The 19,260-nt window shown below is 35.3% G+C and overlaps 1 protein-coding gene across 3 annotated transcripts in view; it reads right to left on the bottom strand.

The window, feature by feature from the left end:
- The window catches only part of GALNT13 (polypeptide N-acetylgalactosaminyltransferase 13), an 800,956-nt gene that overhangs the window by 36,906 nt on the left and 744,790 nt on the right, over positions 1 to 19,260 (bottom strand). For all 3 annotated transcript variants that reach the window (XM_072612002.1, XM_072612001.1, XM_072612003.1), the window contains one exon: positions 2,565 to 2,699. In XM_072612002.1, coding sequence (XP_072468103.1) covers positions 2,565 to 2,699 — 135 coding nt within the window. The remainder of the gene's footprint in view (positions 1 to 2,564; positions 2,700 to 19,260) is intronic.

Below are 19,260 nucleotides of genomic sequence, written 5' to 3'. Positions count from 1 at the left end.
AGATTTTAAACACAATTAGTTTATGATGAGAGAGGTACAGTCAAATACTTAGATCATTCTTTAAATATATATGTGCAATGTTTCTCTTATCCCTACTTGGTATTTTCTTGGTCTATGGATATATCTATAAAAAAAGAGAAATCATAACCAAAAGTTGCACATACATCAGTTTCCAAACATGGACGTTTACCTGTAGGGTAAGGACACAGGATTTGCCTTTCTCTCTTGCTTTGCTCTCAGATAATAACAAATAAACTTTCATTTTGGTTTTCTTGTTCTTTTCACTAAGTACTACCAGGAAAAATACAATAGTTATAATAACAAGGAGGAAAAATTTACAAAAATCATAATGATTAATCCTGATTTTCTTGCTCTTTCTTGAACAAGACTCCATATTTCAAGTCTGGACCTTTTCTGTTGCTGGCAGTGATGCCTGGAATTCTCTCCCTCCTCATCTCCATCTCCTGATGTCCTTCAAATCTCCACTAAAATACCACCTTCTCCAAGTAGCCTTTCTAATTCCTTAATTTTCATCATCTCTCTTTTAAGTATTTCCCACTCATCCTATATAGCTTGTTTGTTCATAGTTGTTTGCATAATGCTTTCCTTATTATATTGTAAGCACCTCAATTGTAGGGACTATCTTTTAACTTTGAATCCCAAAAAACAAAAACCTGGCACTTAGTAGCTGCTTAATAAATACTTATAAACTATTTGGTCTCAAAGTCAAAGTACAGCGTATCTCAGCATCTTTAAGCTTTAATAACTTCAGAGGTTAAAATTATTTGAAAGTTCATATCAATTTCTTTTTATACATAATTAGTACAATGAATTTTGAATAACAAGTTTTTAATTTTTACAAGATGAGTTACCCTGCAATGATTCATCGTGTGTATGACAGTTTCTTTACTGGTGGGTTGGTAGAGGAGGTTGTCTTGCTTGACAACTTTAGACTATATTGTTATCTATCTCTAATTATTATTTGCTCTGATCTATTTCTATTAGACTTTTTCTTGTGGGATCACATACACCCTGTCATATCTGCATCAATACCTTGTTCTTTGGATAATTTTAAGACATGGATTACAAATGCATTTTTTTTATCATTGAGCTGATGAAAGCATTTACAAAGTCTGAAAATTAGCTACAGTGACATATAGTACAAGTCAATATTTATTTTGAATTTTAATAAGAAATATAATATGGTTAAAAATTAAATAATTAAAATTTCAAAATGTTTAGTAAGATTTCTTTTAAATGTTTTTTTTTAATTAATCAATTAATTTTAAGTTTACAACTTTATTAAGTCTTAAAACTTAAATAAGTTTCTGGGAAACCCTGCATAGAGAACTTCATCTGAATCTTACTGGATCTCTCTCATGCCTATTGGAAACTCTTCTTTCAGGTCTTGTCTTTGAAATTAGCTGGCCTAATTTGTATGGAATAGATAGTGGATCAACTTTAGGTTTCTAAGTAAAGTAGATTTAGTCAGAAAAGACTACCACCTGTTTAAGCCCCTCTTAGAATTTCTTTTCAAAGTTCCTCTAGTAAAAGAGACCCAGGTTTAAAATCAAGTATTTTCTCTGGTCCTTTAGTAAGTTTTCTGTTGGGTTTTATAATGGTAAGGAGAGTTTAGCCATGGTCATGAAAGCATCTGGACTTACAGAAACCTTCACTTACTTTCTGAGCCCCTAAATGATAAAAGAATTTACCACTGTGGCCTTCAAAGATTTCTTTTACAGAATTTAGGCTTTCCTGCACAGATCTCAGATAGTTGTCTTTTATACCGTCACAGAATGCTCAAAGGCTCTGGTCCCTACAGTTCATTGTTGTTATTGCCTCCCTGACCCCCATCTCCCCTTAGCATTCTGGGAAACCATTATCTGGATGTAACGCCTGGATCTACTGATTAGAGGAATAGTTTGCCTCCTCATTTATCATCCTAGATTAGCATCTTGGTCACCTTTCTTTGGTCTAAAGAACCAAGGTCATTATGCTAAACTACTAAGATTCCTTTTTCAAAGCCTCAACTTCCCATGCTACTTTCAAGATAAGCCCTCCTAAACTGACTTACTCTTTCCTGTTCAAACCTGTAAGTGCAGTAGAGATGTCCCGAAAATACTAGACATACTTTGAATCCAGTGAATAGTTGACAGAGTTCCTTGGCCTTGATAATTTTTCAACTTATCGCCTAATATTCAGCTTAAGTCAAACTTATGGGACCTTTCCTCGTTGACAGAATTAAAATATATCTTAAATGTATGGAAAAGAATAATAGAACATTAAATCCACCAATAAGAGTAAATTAACTTACAACAACAAAGGGTGATACTGTTTATGAATGTCCATATTTATGATTGTATATCTATATTTATATCCTTGTATCTATGCACATATATGCTATATACATACATACATATATAGATATGTTCATGTATATATATGTATACATATATGTATATACATTCTATCCATAAAGAAATGATAGCTTAAAGTAAATAGTTAATGCAATATATTGATTAACTCACATATTTAAAATAGTTAAAATTAAAGGCATGACATACCTCAGCATCATATTCCCAGAGCTGATTTCCTCTCATATGGTGACACTTTAACATGATAACAGGCCCACTGAGTCTAGAAACATCTAAGCAGAAATCATCAGTACGAATTTCTTTTTCAGCAGTGTATGAAAATACCTGTAGAAGTGAAATACAATTAAAAAGGAATTCAGATCTGTGAAACAGGTCACACCCTAATCTTCAGGTAAGTTAATGATCTATAGTGTTTCTAATTCTATAGAGAATAATTTTAATAGGTTTATACCATTGGAAGATAGAATTTTGCTATGCTGTAACAAGAAAAATTAATTCTAGGCCCATGCATCTGAAAAAAAAGGGTTGTGGCTAACACAAATGATCAATACAGTTTTCCATGACCATTCCACTGTCTTGATTTGCTATAGCCTAGTCAAAAAACAGATCAATATTGACAATGATTTTGGATGCTTTATAGCGATAAGTTCAACTGTTCTTTGAACTATGAATACAGGGTTATGCTTTTTATGCATTTAAAAGATTTGAAAAATTGTAAGGACTAGGGTATTTTCTACAAATATACTAGATCACTGGGGCAGCTGGATGGTGCAGTGGATAGAGCACCAGTGCAGGAGTCAGGAGGACCTGAGTTCAAATCTCACCTCAAACACTTGACACTCACTATGGGGTAAGTCACTTAACCCCAATTGCCTCATCCTGGGTCATCTCCAGTCATCCTGATGAATATCTGGTCACTGAATTCAGATGGTTCTGGAGGAGAAGTGAGGCTGGTGACCTGCACAACCCTCCCTCACTCAAAACAAAGTCAAGTGCAAGTCATGTCATCACTTCTCTGATGGCATGGTCTTCTGCAGCAATGAAGGACGAACACACTAGATCACTTGACAAAATGCCAAACTATTAGTCAGCAAGCAATTATGAGAGCCTATTAAATACAATGCACCTTGGTAGGCTCCAGGAATACAAATTCAATGAAATAGTTGCCACTAGGGAAGAGCATGCATTCTGTTGGGGAACAGTGTTATGATGTCAGCAATGTATCAATGTTCTATAAAAGGTTTATTAATTGTCTTGGCTTACTGAAGAAATTTGCTCAAGAAGCATTTTTTTAAATGGAGAATTTATTTTAAAAGATAAATAAGTAAACACTTATCAATTTCATATTACTTTAGAAAGAATTGTCTTATTGGTCTATAAACTGTCAAAGAAATAGCCTTCTGGTTTATGTGAAAATCTCTTAGAAGAGGATTTACACTTTTAATATGACAATGTCTATTCTTTTTGCTTCTGGACTGAATCAATAATTTACTTATGGGGGTCAGCCACCCAGAGCGGCCCTTATACCTACAGCCCAGGCGAGATGGAACTTATTTACCTGCTGCTACTACCGCTCTTCCCAACTGTCTCAGGGAAATCTCATGTGCATCGAAGGGGACTCTTGGAGCTGGCAGGAGCTCCCAGCTGTGCCACAAGCCGCTCAGCACTGGCTTATATGAGCTATGGCTGCTACTGTGGCATTGGAGGAACTGGTTGGCCCTGGGACAAAAGTGACTGGTGTTGCTAAAAACATGACTGCTGTTATAGCAAAGTTGAGGAGGCTGGTTGTTCCCCCAAGATGGAACACTATAATTGGGAATGCAGAGACCAGAGGGCGGAATGTGGTGCCAACCTGAACAAGTGCCAAGAAATGATGTGCAAATGTGACTAGAAAATTGCCCACTGCTTGGCCACAGAAGAATATAACACAAAGTACATTTTCTTCCTCCTCATCCATTGTGGAGATAAGCAGTCAAAGTGTGACTGACATACCTTGGAAATTTTCTTTTGATTGCGGGTGTATAAAAATGATTTTCCCTAAACAAAAAGTAGTATTGGTGTTCCAGTAAGGACAAAATAAAGGTTCTTAGCTACTTTTCCCTCATAACCCTAAGGTTACAACCTTAGGGTTACAACCCATCTATTGCCATGCTTCATCTTAGCTGAAACCTAGCTGGAGCCATTTCCTTACTTTCAACTCAAGGACAAATCCAAGAAACTGAGTTGTTCTACTGTGAAAATGGGAGTTTAAGGGAATTCTTCCCATTTTACCTATATTTTTATTTTTACCCATATTGTCCCCTTCTGGGGACATTGCTAAACCTCTACTAAATGGTGATTTAAATCAAAGGAGACAGGCAAAGGCAATTAAGTTTAAGAGAAAGCAGGTCTAATAAAAATGTCAGAAGACATGGGTTCTAATACCTCTTATCTCACTCTATAGCCTAAGGTTTAGCATTTCATAAACCAAAACCTTAATCTCTTAAACTCTGCTTTTACAGTCATAAATTGGCCCTTATCTCCCATTATTTTTTATGGGCTTCTCTTAACCTTTAGAAATTTTAGCTGGTAAATATTTCTTACCCAGTTTACTCTAAGGCTCCCAAGTAGCTATGTGATGAGGTAGATAGAGTACTGGTCCTAGAATCAGGAAGACCTGAGTTCAAATCTGGCCTCATACATTTAGTACCTGTGTGACCTTGAGCAAGTCACTTAACTTTTGTCAACCTGCTTCCCCAACTGTAAAACATGAGGACAATAACAGCACCTACCTCCCAGGATTGTTGTGAGGATCAAATGAGAGTATTTATAAAGTACCTGGCACATAGTAAGTGCTATATAAATATATGCTATTTAAATACTAGCTATTAATGGAATTGAATTGTCAAAGATATTAATTAATTTATAAGTATGATTTCTTATTAGAACTATTAAGAAGAATAGATAAGGTACAGGCCCAAAACTACCTCCCTCTTCTGTTTCCAAGTTCTTGTAGCTAGATCGAAACTTATTTACCTGTTTTACAAAACTGCTGTTATACAGATAATCTTTGAAGTGCTAAACTGTAAACTCTATTTTCCCTAATCCTTTACCTTCCTGGTGTCTAGCATTGATTCTCTGTACAGAAAAATAAATATTTAAACTACACCGGCTTATTGGTGTTATTCAACTCTAAAAAAAAATTTACTTATGATACCCCTCATTAATGTCTCATAGAGAATATGAAAACCATCATTAAAACTGTGTCATTCTCGTTCATTTTGATGTGTTTGCCTGTTTTTCAATGGCAGCTGATTTTCTCCTAAGCTCCCTGCTAGCTTGAAGATCAGTGACCTTTCCAGTTTCTTTCATTTCTAGAGTTCTATAATAATTTGCTTTTCTGTTATCTGTCTCTGTCTCTCCCTCTCCATAAACAACATTGGGGGCAGTTACAGAGACTTTGTACATGAAATTATACGTCACTCAAACTACTAAGTCAGTGACTGAAAATAAATGTCAGTCAAATTAATGTACATCCTATTTGTCTGGCAAGGTTAAGAACGGTTTGTGCTTAAATTAAAGAGTAAAGTGTGATTTTCCGTAATACTTATGTAAGTGATTAAATTCATTCAACAATCTGACCAAAATTTACTGTATGCAACACTCTATAATGTGTGTTAGGAATAGGAAAGGGAAAAAAGTAGAGTCCTTATCCTCAAGAAACTTATATTCTAAACATGTACAGAATACTTGCCTAGAATTTAGAAATGTGTTTATTTCCTTGATCTCTTTTCTTTATAGCACAGAATAAAGAAATAGCCTTGTGTTTTAGTCTAGGTCCTATAATTAGCCTAAATAGTTTTCTTCAGGGAATTTAGCTTTCCTGATATTTAGTTTCCTTATTTATAGGTTGCTGATAATATCACTCATTTGGAGTACCTCCAAATGGATATTCTGGGCTAAAAATGTAAAAGTTACAACAAAATAGTTTTGCAAAAGTCAAATGCAAACGTGATTATTATCATATATTTACAAATATGAAGTAATGCTAAAAATAGGATCCTACATTAATATTCAGAACTAATTGGTCCAAAATAGAGAAATATTAATTCACGTGAATATTGGCAATCTTAGAAAATTCAGCACAGACATATGCAAAGAAATTGTACCACAGGACAATGAATATCTTTTAATTAAAATAAGAACACTTATGATATTAAAATGAAATTGATTATAAATATTAAAATGTTGGGAAGCTACATAGTCATATTCTGTGATTTTTACATTAGGAAAATAAAATGAGAAATATATTTACAAAGGACCAAAATGCTACAGTCCAGTGATAGTACCACACAAGCAAATTGATTTTCCAGTCAATATTTTAAAGAAGACAATTGATGATGAAGAGCTACCCTCACTGAATCCACATAAGAAGAGTCTCATATACACGACTTACCTAAGTATGTAAACTCATTAGGGTTAATCTACTCATATCTTCCCCTGGTACAGTATAGTGGTGCCAAGTAAAGACTGTCCTTGAATACCAATTGAAAAGTTACCCAAATTACCCAATATTGGGAAAGTTTTTTATGCCTAATATTTTAAAAGCATTACAGATTTTAGTAGTATGCATGTAAAATTGTGGCTCTGCGAAATTAATTCTATTAGCAAGTCAGTAATCAGCCACATTTATAATGATGTGCCTTCTCATTACAAGTTTAGAATAGTAGGAGTTAAAGCTGGAGGAGAATTTTGAGATCATGTAGTCCAATTCACACATTTTTAAGGTGCTAATACTGAGTCCCAAAGAGGCTCAAATTTGCACAAGATCATACATGCAGCAGAGGAGAAATTTAGTCCATGCTACTTTGATTCCAAATGCAGTGGTCTACTCCACCACATTTGCTTCCTATCTTCTACTAGTTAACACTGTCTTCGTCATGGAATGAAGAGACTCAGTACCAGTTTGTACAAAGAATCAAGATGCCCAAATATAACCACTGAAACAAATTATATTTTTGTCCAATTTAATCACAGATTTATGTCTAAATGCCTGGACCAACAATATAAGTTAATTATATGAAGATGATTGAAAGTACTTTGACACCCCACCCCAGACAATGGTTTACCCATTTTAACATTTTTTTTTGATGACATTGATGAGGCAATTATGTTAGAAATACAGCCTTGTGTTACAAATCTGAATTGTTTTAGTTCCCCATATCCCATCCTTAGAGAAGAGTGCTGGATAGGAATTGGGTATGGGTAATGCCATATGAAGTTCCAGACAGCTCCAAGAAGATCATTTATACCCATTCCTCAGTTTTATGCCTCTTATCATCCTTACAATTGAAAGTTCAAGCATAGTAGAAACAATGCAGAAAAGGGGTACTAAAAGCATGGGTGTGATAAAATTCTCCCTACCATTTTTTTCTGGTTCAAGGTAGAACATACCAAGCTTGACTGATTTTCCTTTCATATTAAACACTTCTCTCCTTGCTTTAGTTGCTGTCAACCAATTTTGCCTTGAAATACAAAGGGTAAAGTTTGGTGCAGTGAGTTTATGAAACTCCCATTGTTTTGTAGTTCTTACAGCTAGGTGCATCGTCCATGGATTTTTGTGGAGCAATGGCTCTTTTGAGGAAATTCTAGCAGGGTCCCTGAGAAACACAACCTCACAGTAAATTATTTCAGTCATCTTGTGCCTTCTGTACCTCCTTTGAGACCATTCTTTAGGTTTAGTCTAGGTCTATTATTATGGATACCTGGCAAACATTTAAAATGTTAACAGTATAAGAAACAGTCTTCTTTTTAGCCAAATCTTTAGCAAGCTTACTGCAAATATGGATCAGGAATCAGTTTTGGTTTATATTACTCATACTTCATTTTATAAATTATTGTAGAAATGAGAGGTCAATGAGAAGTTCCTATCACAGCCCCTCCATTTGAATGATGATGGAAGAAGCTACTACATAGCATCCATATATGCTTCAGGGATAGATTCTATGGCCAATTGGAAGTGTTGATATGAATGGAGGGAGGGGGAGATACTTATGTATGGTATTTGACATCATGAACCATCACCCCTGAATGATGAGAGCTCCTTTACCAGGAAATTTGAAAGTTGTGACAAGAAACTCTTGTTTTTGAACCTCCAAATAGATTTGAAAAGCTCAGTGTAATAGTAAAGGATTGCAGTTAAATCTCTAACAAAGAGTACTCAAATTCTATTGTTAGATCTATTTGTCTGAGCAATAAAACCTGGAGCTGCTCCCAAGTCTTCAAAATAAGATGAAAATATTTTTAATTTGAACATGTAAAGGTAAAAAAAATGCCTAGATTTTAATCACAATGTAATGGTGGTGAATCAGGATTTTAGGAACATTGGTAAGAGGTTCTAAAAGTCTAAGTAATGCCTTTTTTCTATTTAATGACCAAATAATGACCTTATATTCCACCATGAAATATTTTTTTACCTCAACATCCTTGTAAAGCAATACAATTATTTTGATTTCATTCAACCCTTGAAGGGAGAAAATCATTATTTTCTCTGCAGTTATTTCCAGGTTTTTGCGCTCATTTTCACCCCACTATCAGACTTCTTTATTCTACCAGGACAGGAAAAATTAACTGAATTTTGTGACTGATACTGCTGTTCATTCTTGCATCTTCATTTCCAGAGAATGCAGGCTCCCTCTGCTGGTGACTGAATTCAGAATCACAGCATAACAGAATTTCAGAGCTGTTAAAAGGGATTTCAGAATTGTAAAGTCCATATTGCACTTAAACTAGAATCCCAATCCAGCCTTATAGACCTCTAAAGATGGACAACTCACTTATAAAGAAATATTAAGAATTCTCCCACACCTCTACTGTCCCCTTACATCAAGCCTAAATTGTCTCTTTGGAACACGTGTTCCTTCTCATTCTGCCCCTTGGGGCCAAGTAGAAAAAGTCTAAATATTTTATCATTCAGCAGGCTTCCAAATACCTGGAGAGAGTTATCGTATCCCTCTTAAGCCTTTTCTTCTCAGGGTAAACTGGCTTCAATTGACTCCCATGAGGCAAGATCTCCAATGTTCTCATCATGTCTAAGATCTTTCCAAAATGTGATGCCCCAAACTGAACACAACCACTCCAGAACTATCTGATGAGAGCATGGGAAGTGCTTTTGATTTTTACTCTTCATTACTTCCCTATTTTCTTCCTGTCTAAATAGGCAATCCAGCAAATCTATAGACATGAGAACATGGGGTGAAAGTAGTTTGTCTGAAAATAATCTGGGAGTTTTAGAGCCTTGTGAGTTCAAGTAGATAGACAGAAAATAATGGGCAAAGGCAATGCTAGGTCCAAATGATTAGTTTGCATGAAAAATCCTTTAAAGCAATTACTTTATTTGAATTTGTATTCATATTTCCACTGGGCAGGAACCAATGACCATATTTTACATAATTATAGCTTGGAATAGTATGAATTCAACCTCATTTGACCATTCCAGGGGATTCATTTTTTGTACTAATGGGAATGAGGTGCGCCATGATTTCAGGCTGCATGAAGAGATGCACAATGTCTAGGGCTAAGTTGATAATAAGGTTAACCCTGGGGACTGAGATCAGACATCTGGAGTGCTGGTTTTACTTGTGGGTGGCACATTTTAGGAAGAACATTGAATATAAGTTAGAAGAGGACATAACTGCTTTTATCTTTATCTTTGTGTCACTGTTGCTGAGCACAGTGCTTTGCACATATAAGCACTTCATGTTTAATTGAATTGATAATTTGGAGCATATCTGTGGGATAATGATTAATACAATGAATGGCCTTATGATCATGGTAGATCACTGGCAGAACTAATGAGGGATATTTACCATGGAGAAGAAAATATTTTGGAGATAAATAACAGTTACTGCCAATAATTGGAGGACCTATCATGTGGAAGAAATATCAGACTTGTTTTGCATGGTTCTAGATGGCAGAACCTGGAGCAGTGGATAGAAGGTAAAAAGAGGTAGATTTGGGGTTGATGTAAGGGTAAAACATTTCCCAGCATGTCCAGAGATTTAAAAAGTACAATGTGTTTCCTTGTAAGGTAGAAGTTTCCTTCTCACTGGAGATCTTTCAAGCAAAACCTGAGTAGCTATTGTACAAAGGATTCATCACATACTGGTTGAATTAAATAGCTTCTGAGGTCCTTTGCAGCTCTGGGAATCTGGGATTTTGACATCAGTAGTACTATCAATTTCATGGTTCCCACATCACACTTCTCTCTCTCTTTTTAAATTCAATTGTATATTCATTTTCTATTTCAAATTCTCTTCCTCTCTCCACTTAGACCCTCATCTATTGAGAAGGCAAGAATTACAATATCCATTATACATATTAAGTAATTAAAAACCATATTTGCATATTAGTTATGTGCTTGGGGAAAAATGAAAAAAAGGAAAAATATGTTTTAATCTCTGCTGTGTTATTTTTAAATTGGACTTCTGTTTTAAAAATCATTTTCCTATTGCAAAACCAAGAGGACAGAGTATACACCAGGGACCAGTGAAACTCCCCCAACATTCTCTCTGAAACAACGTTAAAACAATGCCCCTAAACAAAATTTTCAACAGCACAGTCAAAAAAGGTCAAAAGGTCACATTTTTCCAGTATAAGACAACTTAATAGATCTGCAGGAAAGGTTTGCAACACCAGGGTGGGTGCAGGCCTACAACATAGCCGGAGTACTAGTGATAGGTCTTGAAGGTAGTTGTGACAACAGTAATGCAAGGAGCTGTCAATCCAGGGACAATAAAAGGGTTGAACAACTGATCACCAATTAAAGGGGGCCCTTTGCTGGCACTGATGGAGTGAAACAAATCTACAGCCCAAGACAGCCTGGAAGGTTGATAGCAAGCACCTATCACACCACACTGAGAGCAAAGTACAGTTCAGTGTTGGCCACTTGGGCACAGACTGGACCTGAGCAGGCCTCAGGAGGATTGAATCACTGGCACCTCTGGTGGTTTTCAATTTTTATGACCCCAAAATGCAGAGGGCAAATTGGAAGTTTAGTGGAAATATAACTGACCAGGAAAATATATTGAGGAAGGATAATTTAAGAATTATTTCACTATCTGAAAGTCATTATATAAAAAAGCCTAAACATCATATTTCAATAACTTACAAATTAAAGCACCCTGATATTTTAGATCCACAGGATAAAATAGAAATTGAAAAAAAAATCCTCTGATCACTTTCTGAAAGAGATTTCTAGGAAAATTGTAACCAAATTATAGGGTTCTCAGGTCAAGGAGAAAATATTGCAAACAGCTAGAAAAAAACAAATAAATATTAAGGGGTGACAGTCAGGATCATACAAGATTTTACAGCTTTCACAGTAAAGGAGCAGAGGGCTTGGGCCATGATAGTGTAGAGGACAAAGGAGTTATGATTACACCCAGGAATGCATAACCCTTCAGGGGAAAATGGATATTTAATGAAATAGAAGACTTTCAAGAATTTTTAATGAAAAGACCAGAGATGAATAGAAAATTTGACATCCAAAGATAAGACTCAAGAGTAGCATGAAAATGTAGACATGAAAGAGCAAATCACAAGGGACTCAGTGTAGTTAAAGTCTTTACATTCCTATATGGGAAGATGAAACATGTAAGTTCTAAGAACTTTATCATTATTAGAGCAGTTAGGAATGTTCATAAATGGAGAGACGGGTGTTAATTGATTATGCTGGGAAAAACCCCTCCCCTAAAGAGTGTAGGGGTGAGAAATAGAGATGCTCTAAAAGAAAGGAGAAGAGAGATATAGAATTGGACAAATTTTTTCACATAAAAGAGGTTCATGAGGAAGAGCTTTTATAATGGAGAGAAAAATGAGGATATGATGGGAAATGTTTAAACCTCACTCTCATCAAAATTGTTTCAAAGAGACAGAAAGAGAGAGAGAGAAAGAGAGAGACAGAGAGAGACAGAGAGAGAGAGAGATTTATCTTACCCAAAAGGGAGATAGGAAGAAAAATAGATAAGCGATATGAGAAGGGATAAGAAGAATAGGATGAGAAGGAATGGATTCAGGGAGACAGTTGTCAGAAGCAACACAGACCTTTGAGGCAATACAAAATATAAAGTGGGAGAAAAGTATACAAGGAAAAATAGGATGGAGGGAAATATATAGTGTTTATATCTGTAAGTGTCAATGAGGTGAGCTTGAACATAGAATACAGAACTATACAACAGAAGCAGATAGCAGAATGCATTGCAAACCAGAATGCAACAATATGTTTTGTACAAGAGACTCACTTGTGAAAGACACATACAAAATTGAAATGAGAGACTGGAGCAAAGTCTATTATGTTTCAGCTGAAGTGGAGAGGGCAGAGGTGGCAATTATTATCTCAGATAAAGCAAAATCCAAAATACACCTAAAGGAGATAATCAAGAAAACTACGTTTTGCTAAAAGCTACCACACATAATGAAGTAACAAACCATTACAGAAAATTTCTCTGATAAAGGTCTCACTTGTCAAATACATAGGGAACTAAGTCAAATTTATTTTTAAAAAATGAGAGCCATTGTCTAAATAATAAGTGGTTTAAAAACATGAACAGGAAGCTTTCAGAAGAAGAAATCAAATATGTCTATGATCTTATGAAAAAATACACTAAATCATTATTGATTAGAAAAGATCAAATTAAAACAACTCTGAGGTACTACTTTACACCAATCAGAAATGACATATACTGGAAGAGATGGGGGGGATAGGTACACTAACAAGTTCCTGGTGCAGTAATGAACTAGTCCAACTATTTTTGAAAACAATTTGAAACTATGCCCAAAGGGTTATAAAATGGTACACGCCCCTCCAAAGAGATCAAAAAAAAAAAAAAAAAGGGAAAATGTCTTCCAAAGAGATCAAAATAAAAGGAAAAAAAGAATTTGAAATGGAGGGGATGCTCATTAATTTGGGGAAAGTGGACCAAGTTATGGTTCATGATTGTGATAGAGTACTAATAGCAAATAATGATGGGGGTGGATCCAGAAAAATCCTGGCAAGACTTCTATGACTGATGCAAAGTGAAATGAGAAGAAATAGGAGATCATGGTGCACAGAGATAGCACCACTGTAATGATGATCAACTGTGAAAGACTTGGCTACTCTTATCAATAAAATGACCAAAGACAATTCCAAAGGACTCATGATGAAAACATGCAATATGCCTCCAGAGAGAGAATCGATGGACTGCATGCAAACTGAAGTATAATTTTGTTTTCTTAATTTTTTTTCTGTTATATGGCAGAAATGGAAAAATGTTTTGCATGATTTCACTTGATAATTGATATCATATATGCCTTCTCAGATAAATAAAATGTATCATTGGAACAATTAAGGATGGGGAACTACCAATCCAGAAGAATAGAAAGCCCTTCAGTAGGTGAAGTTTAGCTGCCCTATTTCCTGTGTGCTAATATTAAGAGGAGTTTCCATACGATTGTACGTAGGAGGCACAATAAAGCATCTTTACACTCTAGGTTCACCACAGCTACTACTGATTCACTGGCATGTGCTCCCACAATAGTAAAAGGCTGCCAGGATTTACTCTCAACGCTTTTTCCTTCTCCAGATCATCATTATTCAGTGTGAAGCTCCTTTAATATGCTACTAATACTACGTTAGCAAATTATTGCTACTAATACTACGTTAGCAAATTATTGATTCAAATGAGGAGAATAGGAATCATTTCTCCTATTGTAGGATGTGCAATTATATTTTCATTCTTCCCCCAATAATTTTCTCTATATTTCTTTTTTCCCTAATTTATTTATTTTTAGTTTTCAACATTCATTTCCACAAGGTTTTGAGTTTCAAATTTTCTCCCCATCTCTCCCCTCCCCCAAACCCAAAAGACCGTGCATTCTGATTACCCCTTCCTCCAACCTACCCTCCCTTCTATGACATCCCTCCCTTCCCTTATGCCTATCTTCTCTCTTTTCTTGTAAGGCAAGATAGATTTTTATACCCCATTACCTATATTTCTTATTTCCCAGTTACATGCAAAAACAATTCTCAATATTTGTTCCTAAAACTTTCAGTCCCAACTTCTCTCCCTTCCTCCCTCTCCACCCAGCCACGTTGAGAAGGCAAACAATTCAATACAGACTATATATGTGCAGTTTTGCTAAAGATTTCCATAAATAGTCATGTTGTGTAAAACTAACTATATTTCCCTCCATCCTATCCTGCTCCCTATTTATTCTATTCTCTTTTGAACTTATTCCTCCCCAAAAGTGATTACTTCTAATTATCCCTCTCCTCTCATTTGCCCTCCTTTTCATCACCCCCTCACACCCCACTTATCCCTTTCTCTCCTACTTTCTTGTAGTGCAAGATAGAATTTCTTACCAAACTGAGTGTGCATGTTATTTCCTCCTTAAGCCAAATGTGATGAGATTAAGCTTTGCTTTTGTCCTCTCACCTTCCCCTTTTCCCCTCCATTGAAAAAGCTTTTTCTTGACTTTTTTATGAGAGATAATTTGCCCCATTTCATTTCTCCCTTTCTCCTCCCAATATATCCCTCTCTCATCCTATTTATTTAGATATCATCCCTTCCTATTTAACTCACCCTGTGCCCTCTGTCTACATGTGTGTGTGTGTATACGTGTGTGTGTATAATCCCTCCAACTACCCAGACACTGAAAAAAGTTTCAAGAGTTACAAAATTATCTTTCCATGTAGAAATATAAACAGTTCAGCTTTAGTAAGTTCATTATGATTTCTCTTTCCTGTTTGCCTTTTCATGCTTCTCTTGATTCTTGTATTTGAAAGTAAAATTTTATTTTCAGCTCTGGTCTTTTCATCAAGAATGCTCAAAAGTTCTCTATTTCATTGAATTACCACTTTTTCCCCTGAAGTACTGTACTCAGCTTTGCTGGGTGCGTGATTCTTGGTTTTAGTCCTAGTTCCTTTGACTTCTGGAATATCATATTTCAAGACCTTCAATCTTTTAATGCAGAAGCTTCCAGATTCTGTGTTATCCTTATTGTATTTCCACATTTCTCAAATTGTTTCTTCCTGGCTGGTTACAGTATTTTCTCCTTTACCTGGGAACTCTAGAATTTGGCTACAATATTCCTAGGAGTTTTTTCTTTTCAGATCTCTTTCAGAAGGTGATAGGTGAATTCTTTCAATATTTATTTTACCATCTAGTTCCAGAATATCAGGGCAATTTCCCTTGATAATATCATGAAAGATGATGTCTAGGCTCTTTTTTTCATCATGGCTTTCAGGTAGTCTCATAATTTTTAAATTGTCTCTCCTGGATCTATTTTGCAGGTCAATTGTTTGTCCAATGAAATATTTCACATTGTCTTCATTTAATGATATAGAGGACTTTCAAGCATTTTTGATGAAAAGATCAGAACTGAAGAGAAAATTTGACTCTCAAACAGAAGAATCAAGAGAAGCTTTTGGAAGGAAAGAGAAATCATAAAAGACTTTCTAAAGCTGAACTGCTTATGTTCCCATGTGGAAAGATAATATTTGCAGCTCTTGAGACTTTTCTCAGTATTTGGGTAGTTGCAGGGATTACACACACACACACACACACACACACACACACACACTCACATTTAGACAGAAAGCACAGGTTGAGTTGAATCAGAGGGGATGATATCTATAAAAAAGTAAAATTAAGGGGTGAGAGAGGAATATATTGTGAGGAGAAAAAGAGAAATGAGATAGGGCAAATTATCACTCATAAAACAGATAAGAAAAATCTTTTTCAATGGAGGAGAAAAGGGAGGAGGTGAGAAGGACAAAGTGAAGTACTCTTTTCACATATGGCTTAAGGAGGGAATAACATGCTCACTAAATTTGGTAATTAAAATCTATCTTACACTACAGGAAAGTACGGGAGAAGGGGACCAGTGGGGAGAGGGGAATGATAGAAGAGAGGGCAAATGGGAGAAGAGAGTAACTCGAAGTAAACACTTTTTGGAAGGGACGTCAAATGAGAGAATAGAATAAAGGAGAGACAGGGTAGGATGGAGGGAAATAGAGTTAGTCTTACACAATATGACTATTATGGAAGTCTTTTGCAAAATGATACATATATAGCCTGTACTGAATTGCTTATCTTCTCAGTGGGGATGGGTGGGGAGGGAGGAAGAGAGAGAAGTTGGAATTCAAAGTATTAGAAACGAATATTGAGAATTGTTTTTGCATATAACTGGGAAATAAGAAATACAGGTAATGGGGTATGGAAGTCTATCTTGCCCTACAAGAAAAGAGAGAAGATGGGGATAAGGGAAGTGTGGAGTGTGATAGAAGGGAGGGCACATTGAGGGAAGAGATAATCAGAATGCATGGTTTTATGGGGTGGGGAAAGGGGAGAGATGGGGAGAAAAATTGGAACTCAAAATTTTTTGTGGAAATGAATGTCATAATCTTAAAATAAATAAAAAAAGAAATATTAGAGAAAGGTATTATCTGGAAGCTCATTCTGAAATCATTACATTCTAATTTGATCCCCTCCATGATCTAGTCCATAATATCTGTTATAAAATTCTCCTTATTCTTCAAAAATTCTCTGACTACACACATTATGTTCATTATTACATTATTCATTAATACCATAACCCATGCTAGTCAATTACCTGGATATAGCTTCTGAGATTAAAGTACTTCTTAACAATCACCTTCTTAATTAAGCCTTCACCAGTCCCTCTTTTATTTGAATTTCTCTTGCACATACTAGAGAGCATTATACAAACTTTTCTGTTGGAGAATATTCCATCACACATTCTCTTAGAGTATTGGAGTATATTGTCCCTCAGATGTTTTATTCATTTATTCTTTAAAAGTTTGCCAGATCAGTACTGCGTACCAGGCACTATGAAAGTAGAAACTGACTATTATAAGTGGACAAGAAAATCTGAGAATCATCAGAAAAAGAGATGATAATTGAATCTATGGCAGAGGATGAAACTGGAGGATGAAATAGTCTATAAGGAGGATGGGAGAAAAAGAAAGAAAATGGAAGGAAAGGAAAAGGAATGGAAGAGAAAATAAGAGAAGAGGCCTTAGAACAAAGCCCTAGTGGGAGACAACCTGGAGAATGTTCAACAAAGGAGTCTGAGGAGTAGTCAGAAAGAGAGGAAAACCGGGATAGAATGCTGCCATGGAAACTTAGAGAGAAGAGAGTGTCAAGGTGAAGAGAATGATCAAATGTGTCAAAGCTATGTGAAGAAAAGTCCAGAACTATGAAGGCTAAAAAAGGGCAAATAGGATTTGGTGATTAAGATATCATTTGCAACTTTGAAGAGAGTAGTTTTAGTTAAATGATAAAGTTGGAAGCCAAACTACACAAAGTTAGGAAAATGAGAGGAAAGGAAGTGGAGGTACAAACTGTAGATAACTTTTTCCCATAGCTTATCTTTGAAGGGAAAAACAAAGCTAGTGGGACTGGACTAATCAAATAAGGATTTAAAAACTTTTTTTCTGATAATGAGAAAGACCTGGGCATCTTTCTTGGCAGTAAGGAAGCAGACACTAAAAAAGGACAGATTACAACAATTTGAAAAATATCAATTACCCATGGGTAGGCAGAGCTAATATAATAAAAAGACAATTCTACCTAAATCAATTTGCTTAAAAATATTTTTATTTGACATCTTTTAATCTAGTTTTGTGATTTATGCACAAGCACAAAACTTAATTTTGTAGTAGGCTCACTTTAATAAGGTGGCAAAATTAAACTATTTGTACATCCATGCAAACTCTTGCTTGAATCTTTTTCTTTATCTTTTACTGGTGACAGAAGTGATGTATACTCTTCAATTTTACTGTGTTTGTGAGTCTATTGCCTGTAGACACAGCCTAAAGCTTGATGATCAGTTGGTCAATAATGCCATAGATGAAACACTATCAGAAACATTAACTGAAGTAGCTAACTATATAAAAGAGAAACTATGCCTGATCTCCTTATTCAAAAATAGCAATAAAAACTTGAAGTAATGAATTCATTACAGTAAATAATGGTTTTTGAAACATGAAAATTCATCTTAAGTTATTGACCTTCCTACAATCACGTTTTCTTTTTTGCTCTTCCTGTTTTTTGGTCTTGTAAAGATTCCATACTTCCAAGGAACTAGTTCTAAGGGCCATGATTCCTAATACATAACTCACTTCACTTTGCATCAGTTCTCATAAGATTTTGGAAACCTCATCCACATGTATACCAGCAATAAACCAATACTTTTTCTTCTTATAGTTACTCAAAAAAAAATCATATTGTGGAGAAAAAACCAAATGAATCTCTCTAAAATCAGAAAGTCAGAAGACCACAGTATGTAAAAAAAAAGTCCTCATTGGTCCACTATTTTGGTTCTCAGTGATTGGTAATATACCTAGTGATTCACACAGAAGAAGTGATAACAATTTTACATTTATGTAGAACTTCATGTTTTTCAAATTACTTTAACATATTACACTTCATTTGTTCCTCATGAGAATCCCCACAAAGTTGGAAAAGAAATTAAATATAAAACAGTAGGAAAGCATACAAACCATTTCATAAATTGAAATAAAGGGTATAGAGATATCTGTTGTGCATATCTTCTTTCAGTTGCTAAAAGGAAAAGAACTCTCTTTAGCCCTAACTAGATAGATGCAGTTATTTTATTCTCTACCAGATTTAACTATTATAGCTAAGGTTTCAAAGGATGTAAATGAAATGAATTCTTTATAAGCACATGCAGGCCTTCCTACATATACTTATTCCTACAGAATCCTTCCTACATGCCAAATCTCTTACCCCATCCCAGCCACCCTGTAACAAAAACAACAAAAACAAAGTAGGTGTAGCAGGCCAGTTAGTACCAATTTTACAGCATGTGCAAATACATT

The sequence above is a fragment of the Notamacropus eugenii genome, chromosome 5, assembly GCF_028372415.1.
Source record: "Notamacropus eugenii isolate mMacEug1 chromosome 5, mMacEug1.pri_v2, whole genome shotgun sequence".
Classification (NCBI taxonomy): Eukaryota; Metazoa; Chordata; class Mammalia; order Diprotodontia; family Macropodidae; genus Notamacropus; species Notamacropus eugenii.
The sequence above is the reverse complement of the archived record's forward strand: the minus strand, read 5'-3'. Positions and strand labels throughout refer to the sequence as shown.